The following is an 18498-nucleotide window of genomic DNA, read 5'->3' on the forward strand; positions in this document are numbered from 1 at the left end:
TGTGTGTGTGTGTATATATATATATATATAATTCTATTAATATATCTAAACTAATCATTTTAGTAGTGGCGGAATTGCCGAATCTTTTTTAGAGCTGTGATTGGCTGTTGTGATGGGCTGGAAGGTGTGCCATTCTGCACTGATTGGCTGAGCATTGTGTAACGGGTGTGCCACAGGGGACACTCGTTATATATAAGTGTCAGATATGCCGTGCTCAGAATTTGAGGCCGAAATCTATTAACCTACTCAAGTAGGTTTTACTGACGGTAAGAAAGACGATACAGGACAGAGCCCTTCTTCACCTGCTGGGTGAAATGTATTCGCAGTGCAAAGAAAGAAAAAAAAATCACACCCGTGTGAAGTGAGGGGCGCTCTTATCATCATACATCATCTCTTTCCGGCTAGTCACAATTTGCGTCCTCACTTTTGCATCTTCAATTTTCTGTCCTATGTATCCTCACTTTGCTCAGCCAATCACATCATCACTATGGGGTACACACAAATAGACAAAGCTGGGCGTAGGAGGGGCTAGCGCCCCTCAAACAATTAATATCGTCAGATCCCCAAACGGGTATGGTCTCGTATATACTGTATAATGTGAGTAAAATCAATTTAGTGTCTTTAATCATCTGCCAGGCCTCCCATGCTTGACATGCTGTCTTAATGACTACAAAGGCTGCAAGGCATGCTGGAACTCAGCATCATCCCTGGCCGGGGCGCCTCACAGTCACAGTTCTCATGGCAACCCATTAATTCTTAAAGGCGTTCGGCTCCCCCCCCTTTGATGTGTTTGAAATCCCAGACAATTTGCTGCGAGATCGGCCAAATATACCTCCTACCTCCCCTTCCCTTGGGCCCTGACAGCAGACAGGGCATGCAGGGTTTAGAATAAACTCTGAAATGATTTGTATTCTGTAATTATAGTAACTTACCTGTATGTGGTGGTATGTATTTGCTTTTGTATACCGGTAGTTACATAGAGAGAGAGAGAGAGAGAGAGAGAGAGAGAATGTAGTAGGAATGCAGAGACATGGCATTGTCACTCCTGCTTTCTCAAGAGTGGGGATTTAGCTTGTGCCCAACTGTGCACCAGCTAAATCCCCTGCACTTCCCCAATTCTCTCAACTGTGTGCGTGTGTGCGTGCGTGCGTGCGTGCGTGTACACTGTAGTAGCGCACAGGCCGGCTAGCCGCTAGTTCTGTCTGGCCATATTAGGCCACTGCACTCTAACTTAAGGAGGAGTATTTTTAGCCATCCATCCTGTTGTTGTTCACACTGGTAATTGCAGTCTGCTTTGTGTCCCAGGGAGGAAATGTTGCAATAAAGTAAAAAAAAAAAAAAAAAAAAAAGGTTTCACCCCGCAGTGCTTTGGAGTCCGATGCTGTCACGTTCTGGATATGCATGTGAGTCATGATAGCTGGTACTGAGAAGTAGAGTACGCTTTTGGCTCACTAAACCCAAATAAACTTGAGAGAAATATTTAAAGGGGGCGTACGTGATTATTATTAATATTCTTTTTTGTTAAGATAGGTGTTCAGTAGCTTCATATTATGATAGCAATCAGTGTTCCCTGTCTCTCAAGGCTCTATAGGTTTTGATAATGGATACCAATTTGATTTAAACCGGAGAGAGAATTCATACTGGATACAGGACTAACAAGTTAAATTCGATGAGAAGAGACAAAGAAAATGCAAAATTGGAACTAGAACACTGTAAAATTGAAGCTGATGAATTATCGTTGTGGAGGTTCTCTCTCCTGCATGGTTGCATACAATTGGAAAATACATTTTCATGTGTCTCTGCAGCTAAATAGCTGGAGAGACGCGGAGACCCCTGTTACTGAACACATTATTACTATCAGAATGGAGACCCCTCTTACTGAACACAAAAGCAAAATCTCTTTGATCAAAATAGCTAATCTACAAGCTGAAAAACCTTAAACTTGATGATCTTTTTTTTCTTCTTAATGTTCGCCCCAGAATAGGAACGCTATAGGGTTCTGATGGTTAATCTATCCATAGCACATTATCCTGCTTTATACATGCTGGTTAATCAATGGTTTCTGCACAGATGAAGATTACCAAAGCATGCCAGTATCTGTGCCTGGTCAAGAACGTTCAGCAGAGACGAAATCGGGAAGAAGAAGAAAGAACGGAGTACGCGGTGAACAAGATGTGAAGAAGTGAAGAGCAAAGCGAAAGAGATTGAGGATGATACCGAGTTGTCAGATTAGCCCGGCTATAGTTCTGTGAACGCTTGTGTAAGAGTTGGCAGGTCGACGTAAATACTCCCAGGAGTTTAGCGCTCGGTTGACTGAACAGCCGCTGCCTCAGAGATGTGACTCTAGGTACGTTTCTCACTGCTTTACAGCGACATTTCAACATTGCTTCGGTGTGGGATTGAAACGATTACGTTTGTGTTGTTGCGGGGAGTTTCTTTGAGGTCTGTTGTTCGTATATGCACTAAGTCAGTCCTATGTTTAAGTTTAACTTGTTCTCTGTGCTTGTCAGCTTGTGTGCCTGCCTCTTGGAGTCTTGATCGTGTCAACTGAACCTCACAGAACACAACACAACACAGCCCACTGTTTGCTTTCTCTTGCTTACCTCGTTAAAGTATTACTAACGGTGCATCTCAGTCGGAAAATGTCACATGAAAAATGGCTGGGAAAAAAACACTTCCATGATGATTAGCTTCATAGTTTTTTCCCCCTTTTTATCTTTGTAGTGGTCTTTGTTCTATATATAGATGTTATCGGTCAAAGAAAGAGATACGGAGACGACAGATAAAGAGTCCGAGGCTGATGCAGACAATGAAGGAGACAGACATAAAGAGAGACAGAGAGAGAGAGAGAGACTTACTGTAGCAGAGCCAGAGAGAGTTATCAATCCTCTTTTTTGAGCGTCTGGTTGGAGTCCAGACACCGTGCTCTGCTCTGGAACTCCAGGGGAATAAGAGAGTGATTGGGTCAGGGATTAAAAGATTAATTCATTATCTGTTCAGTTAAGGTCGCTTCTGTCGATTCCCGGTGGCTCTCTCTCTCTCTCTCCCTCTCTCTCTCTCCTCTCAGAGAGTGTTTGTATGTGCACATGCAGGTTATGTTCACCTACAGTTTGTGCGTGAACATGTACTCGTGTGCCAGTAAGTGTGTACAGGTACATTAGACTACTGTGTGTATCTGCATGTTTATACTATCGACTTGACTACTGTGTGTGTGTGTGTGTGTGTGTGTGTGTGTTAAGGCTGTACCCTAGCCCTTATTTTAGGACTCGAACTTCGGCAGGAATTTCCGAGTGAACATTCGGATTTGAACATAGATTTGTTTCTAATTAATAAATTTCTCCGAGTGCTTTTATCCAGGCTGCAATTCAACACTATATATCCGCCTTGAACATGATTAGCGCAGCACTGAAGAGAGCGCCTCAATCTCTCTCGTCTCTCCCAACACAGTGCACACACACACACACACACACACACACACACCCTCACACACACACACACACACACACACACACACAATGCGTGTGCAGTGTGTGTGTGTGTGTGTGTGTGTGTGTGTGTGTGTGTGCACTGTGTTGGGAGAGTGCACACACTCCAAGAGGCAGGCACACAAGCTAACAAACGTGCGCGTGCACCTATAACTCTCATCTGCTTCCTGCCAAGCATTCATCTTGGCAGAGAGATTTCATCTGCAGAGAGACGAGCACATAAACAGACGAACTCCAGTGGTCTGCTGGCATCCGCAGCTCCAACGAAAGCCACCATCTTCTTGCCCTCTCTCTCTCTCTCTCTCTCTCTCTCTCTCTCGCTCTCTCTCTCTCTCTCTCTCGCATTCCCTGAGATTAACACTAAATAACATGTTCCATATGGATGATAGATTTTTTTATAGTAGGGATTAATATAAGATGAGATGGCCAATGGTTGAAGAATACAGTATGATGAAATCATACAATTTAGGCATTTAGCAGACTTAATCTAGAGCGATTTACAGTAAGCAAGATCATATCATTGATGGTATCTTATAGTAATTCCACTTAAGCCCTATACATTGTATGATAAATAGCCTATCTACAAACTCACAACACATCGTGCTGTGACGAGTTGTGAGGTTGTAGATCTGCTATTTCTGCAATGTACGTTTGAGCATTTTGAACAGCCGTTGTGAGCTTGTGGTTTGACTATTTTATCTAAAGGCTAAGTGATTAAAAAAAAGTTCCCCTGTTTCCCCCCCCCCCCAAATTGAATCCTGACTATAAGGCCTAGGATGACCAAACTTGGTATTGGGTTATCTATAGCAGTGGTTCTTAAACATTTCTGGATCATATCAGGGCCCACTTGAAAATCTCACGGCCCACCCATTTAACACAGCCGCCAATTCTGCTGTGGTGTTCAGCGGATGGAACACATGCATTTTCAGAGCTATAGCTATTTGAATGATCAATGAATCAATTGATTGTGTTCCGGCTTGGATCAATATACTTAATCTTTGTGTTTTATCAATTATAATTTTGGGGCACACATTTGCGAAATCCTCACAGCCCACCACTGATCTAGAGCAGTGGTGGAAAGTAACTAAGTACATTTACTTAAGTAAAATTTTACCATTCTTTTTTTACCATTATTTGTATGTTATTATATATACAATTAAACCATTATTTTTAATGTATGTTTTGTAATAATAAACAAGTAACTAAAGTTTTCAAATAAATGTAGTGGAGTAAAAGTACAATATTTGCCTCTGAGATGTAGTGGAGTAGAAGTAAAAGTTTAGGAAAATGGAAATACTCCAGTAAAGTACAAATACCTCAAAATTGTACTTATTACAGTACTTAAGTTAATGTACTTACACCACTGGTTCTGACAGGACAGTGAACATGAGCTTAGCCGTGGGATAACATTCAGCACAGCCCGGGCCCGAAGCCAGTATTCAAACCCGGCACAAAAATGGCAGACCTACAGGCTCACAATGCATCGCAATGCGTTATGACTTATGAGGCTTGTAGAAGAAGCTTGGAGAATTTGGGCACATATCTAATAAAGTCTTTGGGATGTTTTTTGGCCTATGACATGCCCAAAATAGGCACGCCAGATTGAAAGTGGTTGACGGGTTGAGTCAACTCACTTCAAAGGCTATAGGCACACTCAAACTGGGTGCAGATTCTTGACACGATGAACATCAAAGGAACCATCCGCACTCGCAAACAAAGTTTTAAAGTCTTTAATAAGCCGCAGCAGCAATTAATGATGGCCGGTGACTTTCGACCTGTTGGCTTTGTCAGCCTTTCCTGACTGGCTGAGTAGTAACTAGTAGTTAATTGGTTTTCTTTAAATAGTTACAGAGCGTTTTTTTGGGGGGTATTCTCTCTCTTCTAGAACCATCTGGTGCAGCTCGTGGGAAAAAGGCCTTGTCCCTGGAGGTCGGCAGCCCCATCCAATCAGACGAGGAGTACCTTAGCCCCCAGGAAGACGCCATGGAGGTCCGGGAGACGCCCGCTTCAGTCAAACACGTCCACTTCCGAGACCCTCCATCCTTTCAGGTTAGAATCGTTCTTTCTCAGTTCAAGGCAGAAATGCGTCCGGACATTATTAGCGCCGTTCGTCTTAACGCTTGTTTCCATTTAAAAAGGTGGCGCTGTGTGACCAAAGCGTGACGGAGGGCCATGAGGTCGTCATCTGTGCCAAAGTGCTCGGGCAGCCCAAACCTGTGGTTTACTGGTAAGAGCCACTAGGGCAGCCCAAAGTTTCAAACCTGTGCTTTACTTATGTTGAATCTGGAAACAAACTGAAAACATGAATCATGAAACAGAATCTAATTTGCATTCTTCAAAAGGTGACATCGCGCAACTCATCACAATCCAGTGCATTATAAATGAAGACCCAGTACCCAAGGTCACTGGCAGCGAGTGCTGTTTAGTTTAGCATTCTTTTCACACCCGTGAAAGCGTGAAAAGTGAGCGTGAAAAATATTAAAACATTTTTTTTCATCTACATGAAAGTCTACTTGATGGAAGAACAGAACTTTGAATTCATTATGCAAAGTGTACAGAATAATGAGCAATGCTCTCTAAAAACCACCAAGGACATGAACAATGTTACAGCAGCACAGCATAGGCTCATCCGACATCGGAGAGAACTGACCAAGTATTAACATTCTGGTTAGCTTTTTAAGCAGTTACATGAGTAGAGGGCGTGGACAGAAAATGCATACAGTTGAAAGATGAATCATTTTCATCTTTAGTCATACAGATAAGATGGTGTGACACAGGATGAAACAGAACAAAAGGCACAGTAGAATTATGAGTTCCAAGATTCCACAACAATGGGAAAGAAAATGTATAATAATTTGATTATGTCGGGACTCGGCAGCCTATGTTCATCTAAATGCTTGCTAAGAATTATAGTATATTGTATGCGAGGCCTGACAGCAAAGAGGGAGAGACTGATTTATACAGGTTGGTAAGACAGAGGGATAGAGATGGGAAGGACCTACAACAGGTTAGGGTGATTAAGGATAGAGATGGGAATGTATTGACAGGTGCCGGAAGTGTGATGGCATGATGGACAGAATACTTAAAAGAGTTAATGAACGAGGAAAATGAGAGAGAACAAAGAGTAGAAGAGGTAACCGTGGTGAACCAGGAAGTTGCAAAAATCAGTGAGGATGAAGTGAGGAAGGCATTGAAGAGAATGAAGTGTAGAAAAGCAGCTGGTCCTGATGACATACCCGTAGAGGTTTGGAAGTGTCTAGGAGAGGTGGCAGTAGAATTTTTGACTAGGTCGTTCAACAGGATCTTAGAGAACGAGCGGATGCCTGAGGAATGGAGGAGAAGTGTGCTGGTGCCGATTTTTAAGGAACAAGGGTGACGTGCCGAGTTGTGGAAACTACAGAGGAATAAAGCATAGACAAGGAAAGGGTCCCATACTCTGTGGAATTTTGCGACAGAGCCCTTCATTATGTATCTAATCCTTTCAAGCTGCAAATTATTAAAAATATCTCTAATCCATAGTGTATGGGAGGGCGGGGTGGGCGATTTCCATCTCATAAGTACTAGGCGTCTTGCCAATAGTGTTAGAAAGGCTATAAGGTCTGCTTGAGATCTAGACAGTGGCAGTTGAGAAATGCCAAACAGCGCTGTAAGTGCTGTAACAGCATTAGGCACTATAAGTGTCCCAGTTAATACTGTAAGTGTCTCAAAGAATTCAGTCCAGAATGTGCTCAGAGACGAACATGACCAAAACATGTGTGTTACCGAACTTATCGGTGTCTGATGACATTTTTCACAGCTGGGATCAATGTTATCGTATATCCTTGACAGCTTAGCTTTCGTCCAGTGGGTCCGACATACAACTTTACACTGGAGTAGGCCATGTCTAGCGCAAGCCGATGAAGTGTGAACACGACTAAGAATATCTTGCCAAAGATTGTCAGAGATCTCCAACGCTCCTTCACACTATTCGTATACAGAGGATAGAGACTGAATTAGGTTATAAAAATATGAAATTATACCTTTTCTCACTGGTGCCTGAACCAGAAGGCTATCTATGGGGCTTTTTTCGGTTTTGCTTTAACTTCTATATTCTATATTGCAGTATTGATACCTTTACTTAAGTAAGGACTTTAAGTACATTTTCCACCACTGCACATAATGATGTCATGTGGAGAGAGGTCTTCACCTCACATCGGGTCCTTCCTGACCCGCGGAGGAGGGAACCCCACCACAGACACGTGTCTGAGCATGACATCGCTGTGACGCCAGTGTAACCCGCAGGTGACGGCTGCTTTATCGCTTCAGGTCGAAGGACAGGGTGGCGGTGAGGAGCGGCGGGCGCTTCGCGGTGCGCGAGACCGACGACGACGACACCAGCGAGATGAGAATCGCCTCTGCGCAGAGGGCCGACGCCGGGGTGTACGTCTGCAAGCTGATCAACGAGTATGGAAGCAAGCAGAGCGAATGCAGACTGGAGGTCAGAGGTACGGAAATGCTTGGCCTCAGTTTAACTACACACCCGACTGCCATGATGGACAGAGATCTTTTAAAATGCAACGGCTTCTTTTTTTTTAAACAAAAAAGGGAAAAAGTGTTGTACTGTACCCTGCCCTTTTCTTCTTCTTTCTAATTATTTGTTCGAAAAATGTGTTTATCATCATGATTTGTCAACTCGGCTTTTGGCTTTGTCCGAGGCTTAAATGTCTTAAAATAAATACTTTTTCAAATGTCTATGGGGAAAATTAATGGAGAATTATTTCCTGGTGCCCTCGTCGTTCTGGAAGTGGGCGGGACTGCGACGCTCTATAGGAGGGCTGTGGGCAGTTCAGAAACCCTTCCACCAGTGACATCATCGAAAACAAGATTTAAAAATATATATTTATTATCGTAGACACGATGGCTTCCATTATTGCAGTGCAACTTTTCAGGCATAGAAAGCCTGCAGTTTCTATTAGCTTGGATTCCCCATTGATGATATCACTGAACTGCCCACAGTCCTCCCATGAGACACAAACCGAGTAGATAAAAAATGATAGTAATTTATCATGATTAGTGAGGACCAATTATATGAACATTGAAACGTTGAATACGAAAAGTGGTCCTTTAAGTCAGGCTCTGCTAATTTCTTTGAAACATCTTTGCAGCGGTGCCGGTAGCGACCAAGCTGACCATCGTCAGGGACGTGCGGGACGTGGCAGTGAAGGCGGGAGAGTCGGCCATGTTTGAGTGTCACATGACCGGACCTCTGGACGTGGAAGTTGATTGGATGTCCAACGGGAAGCTGGTTCAGCCGGCGCTGCTCAACTGCAAGATGCACTTTGATGGCAAGAGGTGAATAATTGTGTCGTTGAACATTTAAGGCGATTTTTCGCATGCTTGTACAGCTGTTCAATGATCATTTTTTTGTAATATATAAAAAAATCTATAGTTTATAAAGCAGTTTAGTTTTTTTAACCATAAACATGTATATGCAATAAAACATGGACGGAACCCCTTTTGGCGGTTTACCCCTTCAGGACGGGAACCCCTTTTGGAGTTCTTGTTGCTATGTACAGTATATATATAGCAATATAACATTTTTTTAATGTTTGAATAAATATTTTTCAGAAAACCTATATTAGGTCAGTATTTCGAAGGCGTTTTTAGAATTGGCCTTAGTCCTAAATGGGTTAAGAGAATTCTACAATATATATATATATTATATATATATATATATATATTTATATGATTATTTTAAATAATGGAAAGGCCACTTCGAGAAAAGAATGGTTTAAGAAGCGAAGAAGACACTGTTTCATCAAACCTGATCTCAGGGAGGTCGTTCCTGAGTGATGGTCCTTGAAGATAACTGATGATGACTCATTGTTTCATGATACAGGTGCCGTCTCCTGCTAAACTCGGTGCATGAGGATGACAGTGGGACCTACACCTGCAAGCTAAGCACTGCCAAAGGTGAACGAGACCTCCAAATAATCCCCCCCCACCCACCCACACACACCCACACACACACATTTGAATTATTTTATTTGGATCTGCACAAGAGGCGTAATACAATAGACCCAAACACTGATCAGAATTAGGTTATACATTATATGGTCCAACCAGATATAGCTGCTGCACATGCTTAACACAGAGGGAAAAGAAGAGAAAAACAAATATATATAGCACATTGTTGACATACTATTACTTGACACTACTAGACACTGAGACAGGATGTTTTTGGGTTTTCTTTTTAAGCCACCTAGGGATAAATGAAACAACGCCTTCTCCAGACCGTAACAAATTCCTAACATGTTTTACATGTATGGCAATAAAGGCTTCTGATTCTGATTCTGATTCCAGACAGACAGACTGCCCATAGTAGCTGAGACAGAACAGTATTTAGCCAGCTTTTTTGCATTTGTTTTTAGCAATCCACCCAATTGCAGACCCCTGAGCACAAGTTTATGGACATGGCCCAGACTTCCAAATACAAGGACAATAAGTTGACAGTTATATCCCAAGGCCATAATACGTTCCACCAGAAGCTGATATTTCACAAGTTTGGATGTAAAACAAGTATCCATATACAAATCAAATGGGCAGCCTATTTCAAATATAGTGACAGTTTTTCTAATTTCATTGATGAACACAATATCTGGGGTATTTGGAATATTTTGTAGTGATTTGACATGTGTGTCATTGTGATCAAACCAGTCTATTTTTACAGTGCTGTGTTTATACATTCTTGTTGTCCTGTCCTGTACTCTTCTGATCTTGACACACACACACACACACACACACACACACACACACATACTGTACATGCATACACCTATTATAGAAAGGAGGGAAGCAGGCCGTCATATTGACGGGACAACGCTCCACACATCCCAAACTCTTCTGCTTTCTGGCTCCAAAACTATGGAATGAACTTTCCATTGCAATCAGAACCGCAGATTTACTCCCAATCTTTAGTGTGAAAACCCACCTCTTCAGACTCCATCTTAGCCCGTAACACTTGCCGTAGCACTTGCCCTAGCCTCGACGACCTTGCAGGCGTATGCAAAGGCTAAACGTATGTAATTTAGATAGCATTTTATGTAGACATAGCACTCAATAGTGTACAGTATATGCATAGTTTCATTGTATAGATATTCCACTGCTAGACGGATGTTAGGTTCGTATATAGCTTACATATGCTTCTTGATGACTATTTGTTTCTTTTTAATGTATTTGATGTATTACCATGTGTCGTTCTTGCTTACTGTAAGTCACTCTGGATTTAAATTGTAATTTAGTTTGAAGAAAATGTGTCAGCTCGCTCCTCTCTGTTTTTCCTTGCAGAGGAGTTGACGTCCAGCGCCAGCCTGAAGGTCACGCCCTCCAAGGAGCCGCTGTTCACCCGCAAACTGGACATCCTAGAGGTCATCGAAGGTCGCACGGCCCGATTTAACTGCAAGGTCAGCGGGTCGCCAGCTCCCAGCGTCACCTGGATGCATTTCGGTAAAAAAAATTAACAACCTATTTAACGTGTAGTGTAAGGGTTTCTTGTTAGACCCAGAGGTTTTGCTTTGCGTGTGTGTGTGTGTGTGCGTGTGCGTGTGCGTGTGCGTGTGCGTGTGTGCGTGTGCGTGCGTGCGTGCGTGCGCACTACTGCTTTCCTATATTCTGCAAAACAAAGACGCGTGGACTCCTCCTGGGAACTCCCGAGTATTTCACTCCAAAACCACCTCAGTGACTGTTCAATTGACCTTATGCACACCACTGCCATCATGCCAGCAAGGTGTTAACTACAGTAGGTGCAATTTCCCACTGGCAGCCCATTCATCCAAACAGAAAAGTCCTATCTGATCAAACTTACCAACATTGCAGCTGTACGAGAAGCTTGAACTATCCTCTTTCCATCTGCAGTGTTTGTTTCATAAAACTCCACCGTAGAAATCTGATGAGCAACTTCCTGTCAAGAAATTCCTTGCAGATGATTTTTTTTTTCCTTTTTTTTTTCTCTTAATTTTTATTCCACGATTTTGTAACCCATTTCTCACCCGTGTCAGTTATCTAATGTGATCCTGGGCTCTACACACCCTCCGCCAAATTATTTTTCTAAGTGTCAGAGTTTGGAAGCGCTCGTTGTCAGCGCTTACAAACGCTTACCAACTGAGAGCGTTACGCTCTAAAGAGTTAAATTATCGTTAAACATCTGCAATACTTATAATTCACAAGAAGTCTACACAATTAGAGAACATGGAAGAATTGTCATTTGATCAACGTTTGCCTGTTATCTCTCCTATGGTACCAACATCAATGCAGCATGGAATTGTGGACAAAATCTTATCCAACAAAATATTCTTATTTTTGGGTGTGAGAGGCTAAATCTCATCAAATGGTGGTCCGTGGCTCAAATGCCGAATTAATAATGGGCCTCGATATGAAAATGGTTGAAAACCACAGCTCGAATCCATATCCGGCCGGTCTCGATGTTGTCGTTACCTCTCTCTGAAACACTTTGCCCTCAAACCCATCTTCCAGAGACCCCGGTGGAGGAGAGCGAGGACGTGCGCATCCTTCGGGAAGGCGGCCGCTGCTCGCTGGTCATCGGCCACGTCAGCGCCGACACGGAAGGCTTCTACACCGCCATGGCGCACAACTTCCACGGCAAGGCAGAGAGCACCGCCGAACTCTACATGCAGGAGCCGCGTGCCGCCATCTCCTCTCACATGTAGGAACATTTGTATACTCATTTTGATACAGGCGGGCAAGACTAACTGTTCAGGATCCAAAATGAGTTAATAGCACTGGCAGACTCTTCATATACTAGAGAATGTCTGAAATAAATGTCAGAGCTGAAATCGACATGTAAATATGAAATAAATGCTTAAACATGTAGCTATAGGTTTACTAATGTTAGAGTCCACAGAAGTGAACCTTTCAAGCCTGTTTTCATCAACTCGCTGTTTTCTGCAAGACATTACTCTATAAGCCATATCTCCAAAACTGGTGGGTCGTTCGTATTTGTGCTCGGGAAATACTGTGTACTATTTGACTGATGACCTCACCTTTTTCAGAAAGGTTATGATCCTACCTTTCTTATTGCTCTTATATACCAACTCTCTTGGCTGAAAATAGCCGATGTACAAGATCACAACGTTTCATCTTGGACCATTGTGATAAGCCCAGAAGACGGACGCTAGGGTTCAAGTGGTTAAACGTAGAAAGTTGATCATGTCCTCAAAGCTCATTTTGGACATACCGTATCTCTTTTGCTCTCTCTCTGTCTCTCTCTCTCTCTCTCTGTCTCCCCCTCTCTCTCTGTTTATAGGGCCAAGCTGGAGAAGATGCCCTCCATCCCGGAGGAGCCCGAGGTGTTGGAGAGCGAGGTGGAGAAGAGAACGATGCCGGACTTCGTGAAGCCCCTGGGCGACGTGGAGGTGCTGGAGGGGAAGGAGGCCGTGCTGAAGTGCAAGGTGACGGGCCTGCCGTACCCGACCATCGCCTGGTACCACAACGGGAAGCGCATCGACAGCACCGAGGAGCGCAAAATGACCCACCGTAAGCATCCTATGACATCAGGATGACAGTGTTTGGGGCTCTAGAGGTGATTGGTTCGGTATAGAGCGTCGCAGTCCCGCCCCCCTTTCAGAACGACGAGGACACCAGGAAATAATTCCCCGTTCATTTTTCCCATAGATGTTTCCAAAAGTATTTATTTTAAAAGACATTTAAGCCTCGGACAAAGCCAACAGCCGAGGTGACAAATCATGACGATAAACAAAACAAATTGGGCCGAACAAATAATTACTGTAGAAAGAAGAAGGAAAAGGGCAGGGATTCTGAAAGGGGGGGACTGCATGCGAGCCCAGCTCACACTGTGTCTCTGTCCTCCAGACAGGGATGTCCACAGTCTGCTCATCAGGAGCGTCTGCCACGCCCACGGCGGAGTCTACAAGAGTGTCATCTCCAACAAAGTGGGAAAGGCGGCCTGCTACGCGCACCTCTACATCACAGGTGTGTGTGTGTGTGTGTGTGTGTGTGTGTGTGTGTGTGTGTGTGTGTGTGTGTGTGTGTGTGTGTGTGTGTGTGCGTGTGCGTGTGCTTGCGTGTGCGTGTGTGCAAATCTGAATGCATGCTTGCAGTCAAATTGGCACGAAAAACAATCATTACCATTGCAGATTAAATTCTCAGATAAACTGCAAGATGAATTTTTTCGTCGTGACAGATATTGTTCCTGAACCCCCCGATGGACCCCCAGTGGTAGAGGCCATCACAGGGAAGACCATCACGCTCAGCTGGAAGAAACCAAAGCGTCTGGACAGCTCTCTTGGTAAAGGGGATTTTCTCTTCATCTTCATCTTGAAATGACAATAATTTAAAATGTAGTAAATTAACAATTAGGCAATATTTACCGACTTGTTCACACATTTAGTATGTTCTTCTGGACTCCTCGTAGAAAAGATGTATGGCATACATGGGCAACTGGATGAAAGTGGTGATGCTCGGGTGCCACGTGACGAGAAGCATTTCTATTGTGATGCGCGTCCGGTTTTGGGTGCCATCTTGGATGCTAAATCATAGCATCAATGCTAGCGAGCTAAAATGAATGCGTGTGTGCGTTGTGTGTGTGTGTAGACTCCAGCTCCTTGCTGTATGCGGTTCAGCAGCAACCGCTGGGCTCCATCCAGTGGACCATCGTGGCGTCCAGCCTGAAGGAGACGGCCTATACGGTCACCTCTCTGTCCAAGGGGGTCCGCTACGCCTTCAGGGTGCTGGCGTCCACCGGCAAGACCCTCAGCAAGCCATCGCCCTCCACTGACCTGGTCCAGCTCATAGACAGAGGTACGGAGTAAGGCTGCACAATATATTGTTATCGTTATCGCGGTATGAACATGCACAATGTCAGTATCGCAAATAGGCAACGGTATCGCGGGAAAATCACGGCATTCCATCTTTAACGTCAGATGTAAAAGCAGGTTTAGATAAAAGTAGTTTCATCCTATGTTGATTTAGTTTCAAAATGTTTATTTTCAGAATTGTCCGAATTATATTGAGAGGATGCCCCCTTGAGATGCAGCATCTCGTTTTAGAGGGGGTCCACATTACAGTGCAAGTACACGGTACAAAAGACACATAGGTGCAACATGACATACAGTACAAATACACAAGACATACAGTGCAGTACAGTTAGCTTGCTCCCCTTCTCCCACCCACACCCCTGGCCCCAGACCCACTTACATTAAGGAATTAAAGGAGAAAACAGTACTATTACCTGTATCAAAGTTAGAAGTAAACATGTGCACAAGCAGTATTGGAAGCATGAACTGGTTGTTTGGAGATGTGAATACATCTGTGCCACCCCGTCTAGGTCCCTATTTGAGGAAAGCCCCGGTCATCCTGGACAAGCCTGACGCTGTGTATGTGGTGGAGAGCCAGCCTGCTAACATCACCATCACGCTCAACCACGTGCACGCTGTGGTCACATGGAAAAGGTTGGTACTACTAGGGATCGGAATGATTCAATTAATTCATGAATTGATACGTTTTGATAACCTTATCGGTCGATTAACCGGTTTAGTTGATAAGCAGCGCTTCTTTTTCTTTTTTTCTTTTTACGATTTGAGATACAGGGCCAGGCAATGGCATCTTTGTATGAGGAATAAAATGAAGTGAAAAGTGCACTGTCTTGTCTGTCACATCACATGCAAAAGCTGAGACGTTTCTGTGGCTACCAAGGTGGGGGGGACTCTTTTTTTACCTGAAAAGTCACAGTTTTGAACATACAAGGTTTCCAACCTGACGGCGATCATGTTAAAAAAAGGGCATTTAAATATGCCTATATATGGATATCATATAACCATTGTCACGCTAGTTATGGTTCTAATGTGTAGAATGACACTTGTCCCTGTCATCTACCAACATCGTCGTGACAAACATCTGCTGAAAGACTTTCACACCTACTCTTGCGGAATAATTGCTGGCGTTTATCTAAAGCACATGCTGTGCTTTCTAGAATTGCTCTGACTCATCTGCTCACAGACTGGCTGCCTTTTAAAGGGCATAAACCTGTTTTACATACACTGAGTGCCTGAGTGAACTGAACTTCCCATGGCAATTAAAATTCAAATGGATCCTAAAACGTTTTGGATGTACTCCTACATACTCGTTCGGAATCTGACACATTCATTTTGAGTGTGATTTTTCACACGGTGACATCCCTTTGGCATGTAACAATTTAATGGAAAGGACTTCTTTTTTTTCTCAGGAGGGGCGTAGTCCTTCTCAACAGACCAGGGATGTATGAGATGAGCATGCCGGATGACGACCAGCACAGCCTGAAGTTCCAGCGGGTCCGCGCCACGGACATGGGCCAGCTGTTGGTGACGGCCAACAACCCACTGGGCAGTGACCTGTGCACCATTCACTTGGCCTTGGCAGGTCAGTTCTAGTGACCTGTGCACCATTCACATGGCCTTGGCAGGTCAGTTCTAGTGACCTGTGCACCATTCACATGGCCTTGGCAGGTCAGTTCTAGTGACCTGTGCACCATTCACTTGGCCTTGGCAGGTCAGTTCTAGTGACCTGTGCTCCATTCACATGGCCTTGGCAGGTCAGTTCTAGTGACCTGTGCACCATTCACTTGGCCTTGGCAGGTCAGTTCTAGTGACCTGTGCACCATTCACGTGGCCATGGCAGGTCAGTGCTAGGGACAGGATGACAAGCAACAACGTGCCTGGTGCTTTTGTGTAGCCTCGGCCGGGAGGCGAACTCGGGACCTGGTATCAGTAAGGCGCATACGTTACCAGTCGGCTAAAGAGCCGACTGGCAGCAACACACAGCAACGCACAGAACGCAGCACTGTATAGCCCACAGTCCCCCCCCCCCCACACACCTGGAAGCGCATGCGCCAGTCAAGAGCTAGGCTCGACTGACTGGGGGGACCAGTCTTGATTCTACAAGTCAAGTTCAACTTGAAGGTCATTGTCAGTTGTCACAACACAAGTCTATGATTTATGTGGTGGTGGGGAACAAAATGGAAAATGACAGATAACAAAACAACAATATCAAATATACATGTGTACTGAATGAATACATATTTAAAAAAATATAGTTTGATATGAAATATGTACTGTATGAAGGTTGTGTTCCTAAGGTCCCAACCTGGTATTCATCATAATATTCAAAACAGTTCTCTGAAAATAGAAATTATTCCATATATAATAATACCCACTTGTCCTTATGTATTAACACTGTGGTACTGTGGTACTAAAAAATAAATACATTTGATTTTCAAACATTTCGGAAAATATGAAAAATTAGCAGATTTATGAGGTCACCGTGTGTTGTGATGCGACAAGTTGTGAGCTTGTTGATTGGCTGTTTGAGTAAACTAGAGGTTCAGGCCTCACATCTAGAGTTCAGGCCGCTATGTGTCCCTCATGGTCATGTCTGACTCTGAGTCAGAGTGACGTGGCCAACCGCCACGCCCTCCCATTAGCCAATTAAACCCATTCTGACCTGAGATCAGATTCTAAAAATGTCCGTTTGAAAATGACAGTTTTCTGAAAAAGCTATGTTTATATGTCGGTCGTTTCTTCGATTTTTCAAAAATAGTAGACCTACAGGCTCGCTATGAACTTGTAGATCTGCTATTTTTCAATAGCTAAAGCATATCATAATGCTAACACCAAAAAGGGTTCCCGCACAAAATGGTTTAAAAATATTTGACAAACCTTTTTTTGTAAAACTTTGACTACTTACTTATCTTTTCCTTTTCCTAAATGGTCACACAGACCAATGAACACATGGGACCAGAATGTGCGTTTCTCATCAGCAGTGCAAATTGGTCCTGATTTTAGAACAAAAACATCAGGTTGATTAAAAGTCCTTTGTATTGTGTAAGCACTAACGAGGTCCAAGTGATGGTTTATAATGAATGGCCCCTAATTAATGAATGATTCACCAGACATTTTTATATTAAGCAGAGCCGGAGGACATACAACTTCCTCTCAACGAAGTGAGTCACACTCATGCATATTAAATTTGGATATACTGAAGCCTAGGAGCTCCAGTTAATTAGTGGCATGTATTGATTTCCCCCCCTACATTCTTCTGCAGTACAGCCAGTTGTAATGTTGAATCTTAATTGACCCAAATGTTGTACCAAGCACCTCTTTCTCTTGTGACGAATCATACGACTTTGACTTTGACTTTTTTGTTATATCGTTTTTACAGGACAATAGCCATGATGAATTGCATTACGAATGAACAACCAGTGGCTTTTGAGTGTAGGCATTAATTTCTGCATTTTCCTGGAGAATAAAGAAATGTTGTGAAGAGCTTTATTGTCACATCACAAGTGTAGGCCTACATGTGTCAAACAATAGGTGACGGAACTTGCGCGAGACAAAGATTTACAACACTTATTTTGCTATTACTCGAGACAGACCTGTCCGATTTCTCATATTTCATCCTGATTGGCTACCTGTCCTAGCGGAGCCCTGTGCTCCGAGGAGCACATTTATTTATGTCAGAATCTTATATTGCAAAAATAGAAGAATATTTGGTGAAAATAGTAAAGCATTTTGCCAAAACAGAAGAACATTCAGAGAAAATAATAGGTCTACAAACCCACATCGCTTGGCTAGTTGATGTAAATAGGAGTATACAGGGTTTCAGTGGCTAACCGATGCATTCTAATGTCTGTCGTTAGTGTCGCCCCAGTTTGAGTCCATCATGGAGGACTTGGATGTGGATGTCAGGGATACATGCCGCTTCGCCGTGGTGGTTGAGGGGAAACCGGATCCAGATATTCTGTGGTATAAGGTAGGTTACATTTACTCCACTACATTTGTTTGACAACTTTAGCTACTAGTTACTTTCTAGATTTTCATTATTATTACAAAACATACATTAACCACTATTGAAAATAGCCGATCTACAAGCTCACAATACGTCAGGTTGTAGATGTTATTTTCAAAATATTTTCATACATTTGAAAACATATGTAATGGGACATGCACATGCTGCATACTACTTT

At 43.3% G+C, this 18498-nt stretch overlaps 1 protein-coding gene across 1 annotated transcript in view; it reads left to right on the forward strand.

Moving 5' to 3' along the window:
• The window catches only part of spega (striated muscle enriched protein kinase a), an 88311-nt gene that overhangs the window by 46598 nt on the left and 23215 nt on the right, over positions 1–18498 (forward strand). The window contains exons 10-23 of the mRNA XM_083758410.1: positions 5371–5534; positions 5624–5712; positions 7791–7969; positions 8630–8816; positions 9364–9437; positions 10812–10970; positions 11997–12186; positions 12787–13016; positions 13353–13472; positions 13684–13788; positions 14094–14300; positions 14827–14950; positions 15724–15896; positions 18172–18284. Coding sequence (XP_083614536.1) covers positions 5371–5534; positions 5624–5712; positions 7791–7969; positions 8630–8816; positions 9364–9437; positions 10812–10970; positions 11997–12186; positions 12787–13016; positions 13353–13472; positions 13684–13788; positions 14094–14300; positions 14827–14950; positions 15724–15896; positions 18172–18284 — 2114 coding nt within the window. The remainder of the gene's footprint in view (positions 1–5370; positions 5535–5623; positions 5713–7790; positions 7970–8629; positions 8817–9363; positions 9438–10811; positions 10971–11996; positions 12187–12786; positions 13017–13352; positions 13473–13683; positions 13789–14093; positions 14301–14826; positions 14951–15723; positions 15897–18171; positions 18285–18498) is intronic.

This window comes from Protomyctophum parallelum (assembly GCF_964188405.1).
Source record: "Protomyctophum parallelum genome assembly, chromosome: 23".
Classification (NCBI taxonomy): domain Eukaryota; kingdom Metazoa; phylum Chordata; class Actinopteri; order Myctophiformes; family Myctophidae; genus Protomyctophum; species Protomyctophum parallelum.